Raw genomic sequence first — 20,000 nt, 5'->3', positions numbered from 1 at the left:
GTTTGTGTGTGTGTGCGTGTGTGTGTGTGTGTGTGTGTGTGTGTGTGTGTGTGTGTGTGTGTGTGTGTGTGTGTGTGTGTGTCATATGATACATTAAGATTGTAGAAGTGAGCCTGGTGTTGGCTCAGTGTTTAGGGTGGCGGCTTGGGATCCTAGGGTCCTGAGTTCAAGCCCTGTTGGCCGCTGAATTAATACACCAGGGGGTTGACTCAGTCTGTCATCCTTCCGAGGTCACTGAAATGAGTACCAGTGTGTACTGGTAGAGGGGCACTGCATCAGTGACACAGTCACGCTTCCAAGAAATGATAGCTGCCCCGGCAGCTAAGCTGCCGTACGCAAGATGCAGAAGAAGATTGTATAAGATATAACGGGATAAGTCTGCTCTGTATCTGCTTTTGTAAATTGCTGGTCTTTTGTCGCACCCCACAAATTCCTTGCTATCCCTGCTGTACATACCAATAAACCCATTCACTGTGCCACATTCCTTTCCTCGTTTGAGTGTAAATAAATGCTTTGTATAGAAATGTTCCCAGTTCTTTTTCATCTATTCCTTCATTGGTCCAGCATGGTTCACATTCTAACCAAGCCGGGACGTTCTTCCCCACCGAAGGCTGAATGATTAATTATTGCATGAGGGAATTACATTCGTGGAAAGTTTAAATCAAGTGTTCTGCACATGTTTCAACAATTACTTTATCGATTCTACACGTTCGGTATTTTTCTTTAATGGCATCTATGTATCATCCTGGAGAATTGACCTGCCCAGATCTTAGACTCGAACCTTCATGGTGACGTCACAGCTCAGGAGGGAGGTCACACCTTGTTGCTTGACACTCAGTGATGTTGGTTTGCTCTCCTTGGTTGCTCTGAGTGAGGTTTTGGTATTGGTATGGAAAGTAGTCTGGTCTTCCTCGACTTTCCTTGATATCAGGCTTCACTGTTTGCTGTTTTAGAGTGTGGCTATTGTGTGGAATTATGCTTCCATGGCTTAAACAAATTTAGGTGCACAAATGTCCCTTTAAACATCTATCTTTTGTTTCAAAGGATGACAGCCAGTCTGTTGCAGTTCAGTCCAGCACATATACAGCAGTGAACGAGGTAAAGTGCATTTTTATAAAGCTATTCATTTTTGCACAATTATATGCATCTTAAGCAAAGGAAATGTAATTAATCTCTTTTAAAATGATTGTAAGTTAACTGAAAGATAATAATAAGTATTATGATTATTTAAACATCATCTCTTATTTTCATGAGGAAACTGTTGACTTTTGATCACTGATGTCGTCAAAATGTGTTGCTCTGCAGACGAGTGAGGTTTTGGTCTTATTGGTGAGGCTTTCTAGTGAAAAACAAGAGTGACGATTTAGCTGTATATCAAAAAATATATTGTACGTATATGGCATCAAGATGCAGTATTGCTCTTCTATTTATTTTTTTTTTTTACACGTGGACACAAGAACAATAATTTGCAAAATCAATCAGCCTTTGCGGAACAGTTTTCTGTTTTTAAGTTAATAAATAGAAAAAATATTTCATCAGCCTTGAATTATTTTCTTTATGCACAAGCACTTTGAGTAGTCTGCACATTATTGACAACCTAGCAAAACCACCAGCCTATTTCCCTTTGGATTTTATTTTTACTATGCAAAATACTTCAACTCTTGTGCTACAACAAGCTTAAAACAATTTAAAAATACACAATCGATTAATTTCCATTCATATTAAAATGTATTCCTCGAACAAAGAAAGTTTTGGGTGCCAACATCGCATACTTTGTAGCATTTACACACATACTCGAAACGTTTCTTTGTTTCATACAAGGCACTGAAAGATGTGCTTTTGGCTTTCCGATTTCCAAAAATTCACGATTACTTAAGGGAAACAGTTAAGAAACAGGGAAATAAACCAGGGGAAAAAAAGAATGTGAATAATTTATAACAATTGGGATTTATACATACTGTATGCTCTCCACCTACAACCATCTCCACCAACTCCCCCTTATGTACAAAGTGTGCATCCACTCGATCCCCCTTCCTGTCCTGCTGTACATAATAAGCAAATGCCCCCATAATGAGCAAATCCTGTTCTTTGTTCACATTCAGTATTGATAAAAACATTTTCACTCTTAATGAGCTTGTAGTCAGAATATATTACTTAACTGTACAAAATCAGTCTTATGAATGGATGTTATTGCATAAAATATCTTAACAGGATAGTGCAGATGTAGAACGCTTACCTTTGAGTTATCTGGTATGGATTTGATTCTCGGCCCAACTATAAACGTATAATTACTCCTTCTCAGGTAGGACATTACATTATTAATGTGCGTTAAGTGGGATGTATGTTAAGTGGGTTCCTTGGATGTGCGTTAAGTGGGGTGACCAATCCACAGCAATTTTTGGTGGATACTAGCAGATACCCGTCTGTGACGGGTATGGGGGACAGAACGGTTCACAATACTCGGTTACAGTAGTTTATTTGGATGTTTTGCGCTGCATTCAACAGCTCAGTTCATATTGGTGACGTGTCTGGGTGCCGATGATAGCGTTTGAGACCGGTCACTTTAGATTGTTGGCCTTGACACACAGTGTCGGATGAGTAACACGAACGATTTGACATATTCATCGTTTCCATATTACCTCCATCAACAGATTAATGACATGGCAGGATAAAAGTCATAAATGCTGAGTTGAACAAACGTCCTGAACTCATGGACTTAGTTAAGTAAAGCACGTCGTCTGGGACCCAGGCGTCGGCTTGCCGCCGAACGCTGCTGATTGTGACGTCATCGATTCCCTCTGAAAATTCTTTCTATATTCGATTGTTTGAATCCGCGATCACCTGCGTAAATACATGGAACACATAAAGTGAAAATTTTGGAAGTATGAACAGAATATGTTTGGAGAAAAGTGTGTTAGAAGTTCCAGGCTTACACCCATTATATTATGATTATATTAATATTATGATTATGATATTCGATTTTTTTGAATACACTATCACCTGCGTAAATACATGGTACATATAATGTGAAGATTTCGAAAGTATGAACAGAATATGTTCGGACAAAAGTGTGTTAGAAGTTCCAGGCTTACGCCCATTATATTATGATATTCGATTTTTGAATCTGCTATCACCTGCGAAAATACATGGAACACATAATGTGAAGATGTCGGAAGTATGAACAAAATATATTCAGAGAAAATTGTGTTAGAAGTTCCAGGCTTACACCAATTATATTATGATTATAAAGATCCCATGGGACCTATTGAAGAATTGGAAGAACTGGTGTTGACTTCCGCAGTGCGGAGGTGATCAGCTGAAGCTCCAGACCACTGGACTGGATGTTGGTGGCAGTGTGGGACCGTTAACCATTCCAATATTGGTTCACTTACGGTCCCCTGCGACGAACGCTGACCCAGTGCCCAGATCCAGTCCATCGGATCTGCACAACTGGTATTGCAGGCAGGACCGTCTGCACAGAGGAGTGCAGGGCACGGTGCTCACTGGGGTTGCCGTGTCGGCGGCGCAAATCACGCAACAACACAGCGGTTAACCATGTACGGCCAGGCCAACCCAGGTCGGGAGTCTGGTGGAGTGCCCATCGTCGACCCTCACAGACTTCCCTGGGATGGCCATACCATGCTCGGTGAGTCGTGGGCAACCTGGAGATGTATATTCTGGGGGAAGGGAGTAGGACCCTTGTCTTCGGCACTGAGAGAAACAGTTAAGAAAGTGTTGCTGTTCGTGCGTTAAGTGGGATATGTAATGATTGGTGTTTTTTGAGACGATGCTGTACCTTGTCTATATATATAAATTTACATGTAGAACCTGCATGGCCATTACAACAAAGCTCTTGGAATGCTAACAGAGACAGGCACTGTATATAGTGTACCCTGCTGGCACTGCACAAAGATGAAACACACTGATACAACATATGTTATTTAAAAGACTTCACCAAATGTCACAATCTTCTTCATGAAATCTTCAGAATCTTCTTTCATGAAAGAAGATTGTGACATTTGGTGAAGTCTTTTAAATAACATATGTTGTATCAGTGTGTTTCATCTTTGTGCAGGGCCAGCAGAGTACACCATCATGGAGTGCGTTGTCTTCCTGATGGGCATTGAGGCTGATAAATAAATGCTAACAGAGCTTGATAGTACTGCAATCCTTGCCGAATTACAAAAAAAAACAAAGCTTCTGCCTTATGTCCGATATCAGCAGCAAGTTGGACATAGAGGATGTGCATGGGGTGGACAAGATGGAAAGTTTAATCACAAAATTAAATTCATGTCATTTTTAACACATATATATATATATATATATATATATATATATATATATATATATATATATATATATATATATATAATTTTGGCATCTAAAATAAAGCAGACATATACTGTATTCCTTTGTCAATCACCACAGAGAAAAAGAACACTTCACCAAACTTTCCCTTCACAAATCCATTACTTGATCCCACAATGGCCTTCCGGCATTCACTGTTTATTTAATTACTCCATTTTAAATAAACTCAATTCATTCAGATTTCCTTTTTGTTTCGATAATGTTCCTTCAGAAATGCAGAACTGAATAATAACATAATAATTTAATAATACAAAACGTATTTATTTCATGTTCATACCATCAAAATAAATATCCACCAAACAAAAAGAACATTTCTCATCGAACAGTTCTTTGCAACTGAATCTGATCATCTGGCTCAATCATATATCTTTGTATCATAAGGCATTTTAGATGTGGAACTCACAAATAACACTGTCGATCACCTTTTTATTCCAGCTCAGTCCAACATGGAATTGGAACACATGTACATTTTATCATTTACAATTGACCTGAGCACATCAACTGATCTGTGCCATATAGGGTTGTGTCGGGGTTCGCTGTTGCCAGAAACAGCACAGACAGAATAAGCAGCACTTCAAGCTGGCATCAGTTTGAGTCTAAAATTGGTGTTGTTGGTGAATGTCACTTTTAACCATTGTATTTCTGGTTTGTATGCTTTATGTTCGAGGACAAAAAATATTTATTTTCACATGTGATGATAAAACCTTTCAAAGAATAATGTTCTTGATTAATAATAAAGGAAAGCAAAGCAACACAAGCATTTCATCTGTCCTGAATAATCAGAACTTTTGTTAACTATTCCAAGCTGTTCTACATTCCCAGACTTCATTTGCACTCGTACGTGCCCGTTAAAAATAAATAAATAAATAGATATTCAAACCGCGAGCAACAAACAACAACCACACAGGCCGTTTCTTCGCTCTCGCGTGCCCGCACGTGCGTGGCCCGGAAGTTGGCATATTATTCACAGTTACGATTATTCGCAATTTAGTTTTAATACCCAATTGTTCAATTAGCTCCAACGTATTTTACCTTTTCGCAATGTCATGGCAAGGAAAAACAAAAATAGAAGAGAAGAGAGAGAAAAAAAATTTACTTCCTGGTTTGGAGCATACCAGCACTCTGATGTTACCGAAATTTATGCACCGTCTAATATGAAAACAATCATAACTTGGGGCATTGTGTTTATCTATAAATGCGCATAAGAAATCGAGAAATTATTAGACTACAGTAAGTCATCACTCTCTGGAAGTCCGTACGTTGTAACCTGTAATGGCGAACGCGGCTGAGCTTCCCTTCCCCATCGGCCACGCCCACGCAACATGTCTTGTCATTGGTTTGGTAAGTAAATGGCCATAATTGGGAAGCACTTGTCCGATTAATATCAAACCTTGAAAAGGCACATCCTCAGGTCCCCAGCAATATATATGGCAAGTTTCAATGAGATCAGACCAGTGGTTGTCGAGAAACAGCGGTCACACACACACACACACACACACACAGACACAGACACAGACACAGACACAGACACAGACACAGACACACACACACACACACACACACACACACACACACACACACACACACACACACACACACACACACACACACACACACACACACACACACACACACTGCTGGAATTAGAGATAGATTAGTCTTGTTGCTGAAGGTAATTTTTCTCCAGTCCTATTTCTAATTTTAAAATGTTTATTTTTAAATACAGTTCATATTTTATTGTTTGCCTTTTGGCTATATTATTTGCTTTTGTTTACTCCTATCGGCAGTGGTGATACAGGAAGCCTTTTGTGCATGTCGATACTTATATCGGTTTGTTACATCTTCCTTTGTTGATCATCTGATTCTGAAATTCTGCTTTATCTGCTTAAATAAGAACGATGACATCACTCTCTTCCAACTTCCTCTGTCATCGATAGATTTTTCCATAAATCAGTTGTGCACAACTGGATGATGTTATTGCTTCATCAGAAATAAAATGAGAGCAGAGTGAAGCCGGGTGATGACATCTGGAACTGGGTGAACCTGGACGACTCATGTCAGGTATTTGCAACATTGGACACAATAACATTCCAAGTTGAAAATGCACCATTGTTTCATTTGAATATAAAGCAAATGAGAATTGATTATCATTGATGATGAGTACAGTAAGAAAGAAAGGTCAAAAGAGGGTCCAATGACTTAATGGATTGAGCATATTCCATCCCATCTTATAAGGTTGTTTTTTTTTATGGAAGTCGCCACAAACAAGGCATAAAGCCACTCCAGGTAAGGGACTAAGAAAGAAAATGATGAAGAGGAAAATCTGGCAAAACCTTCACCTAGTCCTGAAACAAAGAAATCTCTTCACTGGACCACTGTGCAGGAGGGGGGCAACTAGGCCAGGTGGAAAAATAAATTTTCCTCCCCCCATTGAGTGTTTTTTAGGAGACACCATCTCCATACCGGCCGACCGTTGGCTCCCGAAAGGAGTTCATCCGCCCTTTATCAGGTGTTTTTCCTCCTGGCACAGTGTCACAGTCTAGCAAAGCCAGTGAGGGGTGTCAGTTTAGTCGCTGATAACCGGACCATACGGCAGGTAGCACTGGGTTACTGACCTGACTAAAGAGACTAGCCTGGCTAACTTTTGGATGGGAGACCTCCATAGAAAGGCAGTAGGAGGAAATAAGCTCAGATGGTAGCATGCCTGCCTCTGAGTTATCTGGTCCTTCATTTGTTTCTCTGTGGAGTCAAATCCTACTAAAAATGTCATCTTTATGCAGTGTCAGCAGGGTATACCATCAAAGAGTGTGCTGTCTTTCTGCTGGGGATGCAAGGCTAGTAAGCCCATCCATATTCAGGTTGTGGAATTAAATATATATTGGTATTTCTCGAAAACGAGAATAGTGTGTGCAAAATTCATAATCCTGGCAAAATTCTCTGCCTCAAGATTGAATGAGATATTCTGGTGATTTATAAAGGGGTATGGATGTGCTTTGATTCATTTTAAAGCTACAATGGGGTTAGTACATGGAAGAGAAGTGAACTGGTAGATGACACGAGATAAGGCAGAAGTATTATGGGCCAAATGGTCTCAGTCCTGTGTCTATAGATAAAAGTGTCCTTGTAAAGCCTCATATAAAGGTGCTTCGTAGATTAAATGACTTCTTGCAATTATGATTTCTGGTTTTAAAAAAAAAAGTGATCATTTATAGAGGGGTGGTGGCATTTATGTGATTCATCAAGAATTGGTCATGCTATACTGAACAAATCCTGAACATCATATGGGTTGTTCAATAATGACATGGACCTTTTATTAGAGAACATGAAAAGATGATAGTTCAACGCTGAAATTTTGTGCACGTTTCACAGGAAGTGATGTAAATGTTGGTTAAACTATGCTTGGTAAAATGAAAATGGTGGCCAACATAGTCACGTGTGCTGTGAAGAAGAGGTGTATCATTATCAAGTCACTTGTGCAGGAGAATATCAAGGCAGCTAAAGTTCACAGTGGACAGTCTGCAAAATTTAGATATTCATCTCTTTCACACAAGTGTTTAAAGGTTCAAAAATGGCCATAAATTGGTCAGTGATCTTGAGCATCGTCACATGCAAACAAATCATGCTGTCCCTCAAGCAAATATTAGACATGTTGATCATCAAATTTTTGATGATGGAGTATATAAAATACATAAATTTGCAAAAGAAATGGCAGTCATTGTTGAAAATGGTGGAACATTAATTCATTTTCAATCAGGCGAGTATGCAAGGTGGATATGAAAGGATCGGACGTTTTGATTAAAAGGAAACCTGCGTGGCTATTATAACAAAGCTTTTGGAATGCTAATAGAGACATACTGTATATGGTTTCATGAAGAAGATTGTGACATTTGGTGAGGTCTGAGTCCATAATTTAAAACCAGAGTCAAAGTAAGCCAGCATGAAGTGGAGGCATTCTTGGCACCCTCCCCCCCCCACCCTCTCTCCAAAAGCATTCAACATCCAGCTATCAGCCAAAAAGCTTATGGTCAGACTGTGGTTGAACCTTAATTGCTGCTTCTTGTGGAATTTCTTGAATCTGGGAAGACCATTAATGTTCAGTGATGCTAGTGTCTTGTTATGCAATGAAGTGGGACAAGAAATACGACGACAGAAGAAAAATGGCAAGCATGTTTTTTCAGGTGTATGTAGCAAATGTGACCAATAGTACTCAGTGGGAATAGGTTTGGAAGTTTGAGCAATCTCCAAAAAGTACAGTCTTGTCACCTTGTGATTTTCGTATCGTTGGACCACTCAAGAATATCTGGGTGGTATTAAAATTCCCAAATGATGAAGACATCAAAACACATGTTCTGAAATGGTTGTGTAACATTCACAAAGATTTCTATGCAAATGGCAATGTCCTCCTGCAATGTTGGGACAAAAAGTTTGTATGTGTATCAGGTGGATACCTTGAGAAACCTGTGAAGTTTCATCAACCCCTGCACCTTTTGATCTCCAAGGAAATAAAGTTCACACAAACCTTGAATGGCTTTTGTACATTCCAATGTAGCATGTAAAAATGACTTCTTGTAAGAAACTACCAAACACCAAAGTTTTACACCCTGCTGGCTGATGTAATAAATTCAAGAACCATATTGCACGTACTGCTGCTTGTGTATCATTTTGCAGCAGTGGATGGGTCACATGATCAGGCATGTCTTAGATTTTGGTCCCTCAATGACGTTACTGGGTGTTGCACCAGCTCCGTTTGCAGCTGACATATCTGAAACATGACAGTGGTTTAATCAGCTACATCCATCAAAAGGAGAATAAAATCTTGGAAAAAGGAAAGTTGCTTTAAGCTGCCATCATTAAAATCTTCTGACCTTTAGTTTGATTGGGTAAGGGTGGAGAGGCATTCTGGGTCTCAAGTGCCTTGCATTTAGCTTCGTACTCATCAGCAAGGGCTTTCCAGTGTACTCGGTTGTTCTTCAGGCCATCAAACATGGGCGTAATCTCATTGTGGAACCTTGAGAACTCCTACAGGACAATGTGAAGAGAATGAGATGTGGGAAGATTCCCTCGACAACGATTAGTGTCCTTTGCTGCCACAACGTTGAAGCTCGATGGATGTCATTTAAGTGATGAGCATAATTAGTTGCCATGTTATCAATATTTCACAATCATGTGACAAAATAAATAATGAAAAGGCAAGGTTGGAACATTAATATTTTCACTTGATTGTGAATGTGAAATGCTGTACCTTGTACACGAATGTGCAGACGAAGTCAATAAAGCCGACCTGCAGCTTGGGTAACTCATCAGCCTTGTTTCTGTCCATCATGGGCTAGCATTGGTAAAGAGAACCGGGAAGTAATAATGACGACATGGTCACGTCAATCATAATGTTCCATGATATAAAGAAAATGGATGGACAAGATAAAATAGTGACACTGACACACAAGAAGGTCATTTAGCATTATTATTATATCGTTGTAATTATCTTTAATTTTAAATTAATTGAAAGTAAGTCACAAAGCAAATGCATCTTTCTTGGCCTTACAATGGGTTGCTGCTGCAAAACAGTGCGCTCAAGATCACCTTGCTCCCAGAATTCAGCAGCCACCAAAAGGGCCACCTGCACAAAATATAGATTGAACATAATATAAGTGCCAATAATACTATGAGACACTATTATATTGATTTATTTCATATGGTTGGGAGAGGAAGAGTGCATTGTATTGGTAGTGTATATATGAATCACAATGGTCAATTGAAGACTTGGTGTTGCAGGCTAAGGGAGGGGAGAATAGCTCAAATGGTAACCTGTTTGCCTCTGAGCTGTCTAGTCATGGATTTATTCAATTCAGACAAAAATTGCCATCCTGATGCAATGTGGACAGGGGGTCTACATCTCCAAGCATGCCATCCTTTCAATGGGGATGTAGAGCTGCTTGACCCACCTGCTATTGTGGATGTTAGATATCCTACATAATTTCTCCAAAAGAGTAAACCACTGTGTTATGTTACCCTGACTATATTACCTGCCGAAAGATCAAATGGGATATTTACATTAATAATAAAAGGGATGTGGATGAATCAATTTTATGCAACAAATCTACAGGTTGCATCATCATTACAGTGCCATGATTATGGTACCGAAGCAGTGCCCTAAGGTAAGGAAATCACTGGGCATCTTGTCATTGTCAACCCAGGAAGGTTAGGATTTGAATCTGAAATAATCAGATTGATCAGATAACAACACAGAAGTTCAGATAGTTGAACCAACCAAAAATCCACAGGAATGTGGATGTTAGAAGCAATGGTAAGAATTGGGGTGAGTACATAGAAAACAAGAAAAAGAGCAATCAGAGATTGCAGACCCTCACCAGGACTTATTTTGTGTGGTGTATTTTGTATCGCATTTGTGTACTGGTGTGTTACGTAATAGAGACATAATTAGAACTGCCATTTTATAACCGCTGGCAGTGATGACCTGGTACCAAGACGTCCTGCTTTGATGCAACCCCACTTTGATCGGACACCTTACCCGAACCCATGATGGTCTTTTTATAATTATTAATTATTCAATTGAATGTAGAATGGGATTAAAATAATTTCAATTCAAATCAAATGGAAGACCAAATATTCATGGATGAGAGAGGTGAAAGGAAGTCCTGCATTGGAGTAATCAGAACAAACCCAAACAAGCAAAAAGCAAAGATGAAGTCATCAGGAGGAACCTGGATACGATTCGCATTTCAGCTGCTACTCTGCTACCCTCAAACCCAATCAAGCGCTGCCAAGTGAGCCTTATTCAAAAAAAAAAATTCCAAAAAATAAAAAGAACCCATATCAAAAAAATCAAATAATTCTGGCTGCCAGACCATGCATCTGATCAAGTTGAAATTTAAAACATGTATTCCCTATCACTACGAGATCATAAATGTGAAGTTTCACTTTGATTGATTAAGCGGTTCCAGAGAAAACAGTATTTAATATTTTTCTTCAATCCAATATTGTTGCCAAACTTTGTGACCTATCAATTGTTCCTTAACAAACTTGTACACCCATGGCTTGGGAAACATTTTTGTGAAGTTTCTCCTCAATCTGTCCAGCCGTTCTGGAAAAGAAGATTTTTTAAAATTGGTTTTAAGGTAAATTCAATATGGCTGCCAAACCCTGTGACCTATGAAATCATATGTGTGAATCTTTTGTTCCTCATGGATAGGGGGTCATACGTGTAAAGTTTCACCTCAATCTGTTCAGCCACTTCAGAGAAGATTTTTGAAGTTTTCTTTTGTTTTTTCAACAATATGGCTGCCGAATCACGTGACCGATGACGTCCTCAATTTTTTTTTCTGTGGACCATTTTATCCCTAGATGACCCTCAAATTTTCATACTGATCAGATGTGGTGTTCTACATATGCAATGACGTCATAAGGAAGGCACCTATGATGTCATTAAAAATCACACATTCCCTATGACCACTTGCTCTGTGCTGTTTCAATTTTTTCCTTGGTGCGGTTTCAGATACAGAGGTCCAAAGTTTTTCCGTTTTTCAAATATGGCTGCCACACCACGTGACCTATGACATCATAATTATGATTACAACATTACACGCGAGTAGTCGCACCAATGGTGAAAATTTCGTCTCAACCCGACAAGCAGTTGTGGAGAAAAACACAAAAGTTCTGTGTGGACAAACAAACAAACAAGCAGTCATAGACTGGTACTTACGAAATCGTCAACTTGACCTCTGACCTTGTCTAATAAAAGCTGTCTCTCGAGAAGGTAGCGACGCAAACCAGAAGTTTCTACGATGATTCTGTATCAAACCATCAAAAATTGTAACGTCGACTGAAGCAAAAATCTCCATTTCTCCACGCAATTAAACCTTAACGTAACTCAACGACGCGTCTGCTCGAGCGTGCTGCATCATGGGACGACCCGTGACGCATCGAGTGAAATATTTTTTATACAATCTTAAAACGTCTCCAAAACATCAGATTTTTACCAGAATTTCGACAAACGAGTTTTAAGCGTCCTAAGCGATCGCAAAAACCGAAGACAAAATTAAAATCGAAGTTAAAACGAACTCGTAACGTCGAGCGAAGCAAAAATACTCCATTTCTCCACGTGAATTTACGGAATTATGTTTGACCTCACTGTGACCTTGACCTTTGACCGATTTTGACCAAAATCTAATCAGCACTAGCCATCACCCTCCTGAATCACGTGGTATAATTTGACATTGGTAGCTTCTTCTGTTCTCGAGTTATCGTGCCTACAAACAAACAAACAAACAAACAGAAACGGAAGGCATCAATATACTTACGAAATCTTTAGATTTCGTAAGTAACAAACAAACAAATGGACCCAAATGCAATACCCTCTCCTTCGGCGAGGGTAATAAGGAAATTAATCAATTATAGTGATGGGGTGTGAATAAGGCACATGGATAATGACCAAGTCACACCAAACCACCGTACAGGAAATCTGATCGATGATTTCATGAACATTTCCAAATCAACCCTCGTAATTAATATTGCGAGGTGAATGATTTTTTTGGGGGAAAAATTAAGTTGTACAACAGTTACACAAGTAACGTAAAGGTTCAGCATTGAATAAACAACCTTACAACATGTTCTCAGAAAAAGATTTAGTTTGTTCTGTATTAATTAGCTTATTGATGTCACGCTCATTTAAGCCACTTCTCTAAGTAACTGTCTCATATCGTGGTAGTTTGAAACATTAATAAGATTATAATGCAGTGTGCTGTTCCATCCTTCCCACTTGAGAGAGGTGAAAGGAAACGAGCTTCAAAAGTAAAGGGATCAAGCACAGAATAACACCAAGAGGGATGATTCGTGCCTGAGTTTTAGAGAGATTTTTGGTTGTTTATTTGTGCTGAAAGTGAACGGTGCAGTATCTACAGGCAAGATTCTCACCTGGCTTTGCACTTCCCATGGCTTGGTGATGGCAGACAGGTCACATGCTGTCATCATCATAGCCCTGAAAGGTCACGCTCCAATGAAACAATTTCAACTCTTCTCACAAGCAGACAACAAATAATATAATTTCACATGCTTTTTTTAAAATTACATGATAATCTCTTTCTTCGTGGGATCAGATGTAATGTATTTCACCGCATCTGCCTCGGTCTCCAACTGCTCACACTGCTCGACGATCTTCTGAAACATAGTGCGCTTCCTGCAAAACGAAATTCAAACATAAAATCATTATTGCCAATGACACTCATCAACAGGCTAATAATTATGTTTAATGATTTTTGTTTTACTAATTTATTTATTTTTGTGATTTTGTAGGAGACCCCTAATCGCGTACATGCATCTCCAGTGTGTCTTTTGTTTTACAGCATTTTATTTGTTCAGAACAGAAAGTAATACAAAAGATCATGCATTATATATTGATTTTTGCACCCACTCCAATATGACAATGCAATTAGGTTAAAGCTTAAAGGAAATCCAGACACAAGCACCTGCTTACTTGAAATACAGCGCCAAGTCCGTTGCAATGATGGCAATCTCCATGAGACGAATTACGTTATCGTATTGACGTCGGTTGAGGTTTTGAAAAATGTTGATACTCTGCATGAGAAACATATGAAAACTTGGTATTTGTGATGAAAATTGGCTGCTATCTTGTGAAATAAAAGATCACTTAAATGTCAGAGGAAAAAATACACAGGTAAAACAATCAAAACGAGAAGGGCTCTCGGAAGAGCACATACTATACCTCCACCACATAATTCCTGATCCATGAGAACATGTTGGGCCCAATACATTTTTGAAATATCATGCTATACATACAGTCCTATATCGTTTTTGGCCCTATCTCCCAATGGTGAAGAATCACTTTAAAAATTCTAGGAGTCGGATCCAGATCTGGATCTTCACTAATATCTAACCAGTTCGTCCTGTCACACACCGAACTTGTCCACAAAATTTCATCTGGATCCATCCACAACTTTTTGCGATATCCTGTACACAAACAAACAGACAAACAAACAGACAGAAAGGGGTGAAAACATAACCTCCTTCACCTTCGATGGTAGAGGTAATGAACCCTAAATGCCCCTTATTAAGCCTCCCCCAAGAGGATAGGGGAAGGCTTATAGCTGTTGTAGGGTTTGTTTCTACAATTAGTGTCCCCAATTTTGAATGGTACCCCAGAGTTTCTTAGTCTCTGAGGAGAACAAAACCACCATTTTGTTTTTGTTTTGTTTTTTTTTCTTCCTGCATTCCCAATGTCGAGCTGTATCTCAGATCCAGCCTGGACTTTCGGAATTAAATTTTGCATCAATAATGGGAATAAAAAGTATGCGGGGCAGACATAAATTTTTTTGACCTTGACATAATTTTTAAGGTCCTGACCCAATTATAGATATTTATCAATTTTCTCCATAACGCGACTAAGGTTTGTCTGATCGGAAAGAAATTGCCCTCTTTCGATAGCCCAGAGTAAGGCACATTTACACTTAATTTACATCATACCCCTCCACATGCGGGGAGAGACCCCGGCACCTTGGGCCAACAACTCCATCCAATGAAAACAGGGATAGCCAGGCACCCAAACCCCTCTGCCAGGCCCCGGGAAACTGAATAGTGCCAAGCATGTCGAGCTGTGTTCGGAAATGATAGATGGACAAGATATGCTCGGCATTGATGGATGCCTCCATGGCAATCATTTATCATGGACAAATTGATACGATTAGATTAACATTCCGGTGCAAAATTGAAGGTATTGGGGCAGATGCCATTGTGGACACAGGAGTCAGCACCACAATCATCAGCCCTGTTGTTCTGAATTAGAGTGGAATTGGTTGGGATCAGATCTGCCATTTGAAAAATCATAACTTGCAGCTGGCTTCTGGGAGAACGGCCCCCATAACACAACATGGCTTTGTAACCCTCTCATTGGAGAAGTTTAAACAATGAATACAAGTATAGGGGGCGGAGGTGTGTGACCTGTGTCTAATAGGATTGGTCTTCTTAACCGCCAGCGGGTGTATAAGTGACCTGCGCTGAGGCATTCTCCAGATGGGGTTAGAAGAGCTGCAATTTGGGGGGTTAGCACAGATGAAAGGGCGGAGCTAGACGCTGCTAATCCGTGACCGATACCCTAGGCGCTGAGGCAATAGTTCCAGCACAATGGCATGTTCGCCCGACCTGGCAGGAGCCCTGTGGCCTGGTGGAACCAGCAACATCCAGCCGGACCGATTCCAGAGATCAATAGGAATTGGCTTGATCCCAAATGCGAGATACTAAGTAATAGTAGCATAGATTTGGTGGGGTTCCAGTGGGAGGCATTACACAAATTAATCAATCGTCATTTACATATCTTTCCTTTGTCTGTCAAGGACAGAAGATGCATGGGCCTGGTGAAACATCAGGTAAATCAAGGTAGAAAATATGCTCGATTCAGGTGTCATTGAGTCCGTGGGAAGTCCTTGGGTGTCACCGGTTGTGCTGATTAAAAAGAAGGATGGGACCAAGCATTTTCTGCATGGACTATTGCCAGCTGAACAATGTGACATTAAAAAAATTCCTATCCCCTGCCTAAAGTTGACAATATCCTCAAGGCCGTTGCAGGCTCAAATTCGTTCTCAACTTTGGGCCTTAAGAGTGAGTGTAGCCAGGTGGAGGTGGATAAGACAGTGAAAGAGAAAACAGAATTTTCCACAGGTAAGGAATTTATCAGTTCACTTGGTACCGTTTGGTTTGTGAAACGCCCCTGCTACCTTTGAGAGATTTATGGAGCATGTACTCGGTGGCATGCTATGGCAATCATGCCTGGTATACCTGGATGACAGACTGGTGCACACCAAAACATTTTACCCAAGCCATAACCGATTTGGACCATGTGTTTGGGTGCCTCAGACAGGCAGGTTTGAAATCGAGTCCTCATAAGTGCACTTTGTTTGCCAAAGAGGTGGCCTATCTCGGTCATGTGATAGATTGGAAGAGGGTGAAAAATGACCCAGGTAAATTTGCAGCGATAGAGTAGTGGCCCGTATCTCACAACATCAAAGAGGTGCAGGAGTTTGTGGGACTCTGCTCCTATTATCAGCACTTTGTGGCAAAATTTGCAGAGATGGCCAGGCCCCTTCACCAACTTACGGAGAAGGGGATGAGATTTAATTGGACACAGGAATGCAACGATGCCTTCCTCAAATGGAAGGGGTGTTTGACATCCATGAACCATTGAACCATTGACACCCGTACTGGTACGGGCGGAAATTTGGGGTTGGAACAGATCATTCCTCCCTGCAATGGCTCTGAAGGAACTGAAGGGCCAAGTCGCACTATAGTTGGAGAGATTGCAGCAGTACAATTTCAATGTGGCCCATATAGCTGGGAAGGCTCATGCAAATGCAGATGCACTCTCGCCACTCTTGATTGGACCAAAATTGTAAATCCTCTGTGAGACATGAGGATAGGGACCAGTTGGCAGATTCCGTCCATGAGATCCGAGTCCGAGCAGCCTGGGTGGCAGGGTCAGCTTTGTCACTAACCACGGGTGAGGAATTTGGCACTTTGGCATGGAGAACGGCCCAGCAGGAGGATTCCATGCTGGGACGGGTGGGTAAATGAAAGACCCAGCAGGGAGCAGGTCACCCCTTTCGGAGCGCGAACAAAGGCGGACTGGGCTCAGTGGAAAACTGTGGAATTGAAGGATAACATCTTGTATCGCAGGTGGGTGTGGAAGTAAAATAATTAATTCCATCTTGTAAAATATGAGCATGGACATTTTGGTAATGGAGGGCTCTATGGATCACATCACGATTGCAAAGCAGTGGTGTTTCTGTATTAATCACACTGAAACAAATATTTTTCATATCGAGATAAATGTTCTTTCTCCACAAATTATGGACTCATTTCTATTTAATTTCTGCTTTTTAAACAATATTGAAGAATAAAATCTGTTGTAAAGTATACGCGAAAATCACTCTGCAAAGAATGGTTCGTATGCGCTGAATTGAGATAAACGATTTCAATTGTCTGCAGGATAATTATGCTTATCAGGTTTCTCACAATGACAAAGTCAGAACTCATTGCGTTTGCTGAAATGGACTGCTCCTGGTACGAGTGAGTTTCTTTGTTACAATATCTGCCTGACAGGCCACGAATGAGTGGAATAGAATCTCTGTTCAAATATGCTGTGATCTTGTTAATTCCATATAACTGCAACATATCTGTTAAAAACTTAGGATCAGAGATTAATATATTGTTTGCCTTTCTCATTGTTAAAAAAGTGCTCTCCTGAATCCACAAGTGAATGCTCAACACCATCACTGTACCACTCAAAGCGAACATTTCAAACCAGATGACTTTCAAACCATATGACAATAATAATTATGAAAGTACAATCCCCATGCTGGTCCAAGCACATCTGGACCTGGTGAAAGATCTTGTTATTAGTCCATGCTTAGTTAAAGGAAATATATACCCATCTGTTATGTTTGTTACTCTAAAATATAATAAATCATTACATACTGAAAGTTGTTTTATTAATAAATCGATATTGTATGTTGGTTAACGATGTAACAATATCATCTTATATTTTCCATTTGGTTGGCAAATTGGGGAGAATTACTTTGGTGATATCAGAGTCTGCCCCCCCTGAGGCATGAGTCTCATTAACTCTGGCCTCCCATTCAATTGCAAAATTGTACAAACATGAACTCGGTCTTCGCATTGTCCTCTTATCAACAGGAGTCTCATCGAACTGCAAATGTCATTTGACCTCTAATAGTTCTGCAAAAGCTGTGCAAACCAGATGCTCCATTTGCATACTGAGATAAATGCTTATCATTGTCTAAACAAAATGAGGATTTTCTGCGCATAAACGCCCTACCGAAGATACGTATTCTTTCACAATACAATCTGCTTAATTATGCTCAAGATTGTTTTCTCTTTGCTTAAAGGACCTCGTGTGCAAACAAAGCTTTCTTGTATTTTGATTGGCCAAGTACCCTGTGATTTTCTGACCCCCTCCCCATTTCCAATTGAATAAAAGGCCATGTATTCTGGCTCAGTGATAGAGATCTGCTTGGACTCTTGAGACAAACTCTTCTTTCCACATATATGTGTTTTTGTATGATAAACGATTTGTTAAATTATAAAAGGTTTTCTCTTTTGGTTGGAAATATCCACCACATGGGTGGATATTCCCTCTGAGAAAACTTGCTGGCTGGTAATAATCCCAGACATATTTAAAACCACAATTTTACAACAGGCGCTTGGTACCAACCCCGGTTGACATTTGGGCAGAACAAAGACAACATCTGTATCGCATCTGTATTTGTAGATGACACAAAGCTTGGAGGTGAGGTGGATAGCAGAGGGGGTGGATATCAAATTCACGAAAGTATTGCTACTTGCATAGATTGGGCACAAGATTGGCAGATGGAATTTAACCTGAGCAAGTGTAAGGTGTTGGGGATAGGAAAGAACAATGAAAATAGAGATTACAGAATGCAAGGGGTAATTTTGGAGCGTGTCACATAGGAGAAGGATCTGGGGGTGGTAATAGCTATGGGAGGTAAGCAGTCAGCACAATGCCAGGCAACTATAAGTAAAACAAATAGGTTTTTAGGTTGTATTCGGAGGGGGTCATTTCTAAATCAAAAGAGGTCGTGTTAACGTTGTACAGAAATTTAGTGAGGCCACATTTAGAATATTGTGTGCAGTTCTGGTCACCACAGTTCCAGAAGAAACATAGATGCCATAGAGAGGGTTTAGCGCAGGGCGACGAGATGATTCCAGGCCTAGCTAGACTCAGCTATGAGGAGAGGCTGAAGGAGACAGGGCTTTATTCACTGGAAAGGAGGCGGTTATGGGGAGATATGATAGAGATGTTTAAGATAATGATAGGTATCGATAAAATAAGTGCAGGTGAATTCAGCAGAGTAGACAGTGATAGGAGCAGGGGCCAGAGCTTGAGAGTGAAGAAGAGGAGAGTTAAGACAGCATCTTTAAGTAAGGCAGGGGTCTTTTACTCAGAGAGTAGTTAATGCATGGAATGGTCTCCCTGGAAAGGTAGTGGCAGCAGAAAAAGTCGATAAGTTTAAATTAGAATTAGATAGGTACCTGGAAGTTATGGAGATCGAGGGGTATGGGGATATTGATAAGACTTTTCGGTAGTTTGAGCATTGATGGGTGACTGTGTGCATGTGTACAGAGTGCTGTTGGTGGGGGTCTTGTCAAGGGGGGTTGTGTGGTTGATGTGTGTTTTTAACCAAGCCCATGCCCCCTCCCCTGAGGGAAGGAAAGGAAAAATAAATACAAAAAGTACAACAAAAAACCCCAAAAATAAATAAACAAAAATATTTCATTTATTAAAAACTTTTTTTTAGCATTTTCTTCCTTGGATCTTGTGTCGATGGGTTGGTGTGGTGTTCGCGCAGGCAGGATGGGTTGAATGGCCTCCACCTGTGTTGGATTTCCTTGTTATCTCGGTTTCGTCGGCAGTTTTATTGGGTTAATATGAGGTGTGATATACAGGACTGGTATTGAGCATGTGAGGCCTTTACTGCCAAAAAGGGACCAGCATGGATGATGCGGGCCCCACGACAACTCCATTAGGTGGGGGCCCCCTTGAGGGTGTAGCAATGCACATATTGGGA

At 40.3% G+C, this 20,000-nt stretch overlaps 1 protein-coding gene across 3 annotated transcripts in view; it reads right to left on the bottom strand.

Annotated features, from left to right (window-relative positions):
• Nucleotides 1-4,387: 4,387 nt before the first annotated feature.
• The window catches only part of LOC147034732 (cone cGMP-specific 3',5'-cyclic phosphodiesterase subunit alpha'-like), a 140,494-nt gene continuing 124,881 nt past the window's right edge, over nucleotides 4,388-20,000 (bottom strand). For all 3 annotated transcript variants that reach the window (XM_085887952.1, XM_085887945.1, XM_085887935.1), the window contains exons 16-22: nucleotides 13,859-13,959; nucleotides 13,454-13,561; nucleotides 13,300-13,363; nucleotides 9,911-9,985; nucleotides 9,611-9,694; nucleotides 9,234-9,387; nucleotides 4,388-9,130 (exon numbers count right to left, since the gene is read on the bottom strand). In XM_085887952.1, coding sequence (XP_085744078.1) covers nucleotides 9,048-9,130; nucleotides 9,234-9,387; nucleotides 9,611-9,694; nucleotides 9,911-9,985; nucleotides 13,300-13,363; nucleotides 13,454-13,561; nucleotides 13,859-13,959 — 669 coding nt within the window. In that variant the 3' untranslated portion in view covers nucleotides 4,388-9,047. The remainder of the gene's footprint in view (nucleotides 9,131-9,233; nucleotides 9,388-9,610; nucleotides 9,695-9,910; nucleotides 9,986-13,299; nucleotides 13,364-13,453; nucleotides 13,562-13,858; nucleotides 13,960-20,000) is intronic.

The sequence above is a fragment of the Eptatretus burgeri genome, chromosome 1, assembly GCF_056783735.1.
Source record: "Eptatretus burgeri isolate ZD-2024b chromosome 1, Ebu_testis_v1, whole genome shotgun sequence".
NCBI classification, from domain to species: Eukaryota; Metazoa; Chordata; class Myxini; order Myxiniformes; family Myxinidae; genus Eptatretus; species Eptatretus burgeri.
The sequence above is the reverse complement of the archived record's forward strand: the minus strand, read 5'-3'. Positions and strand labels throughout refer to the sequence as shown.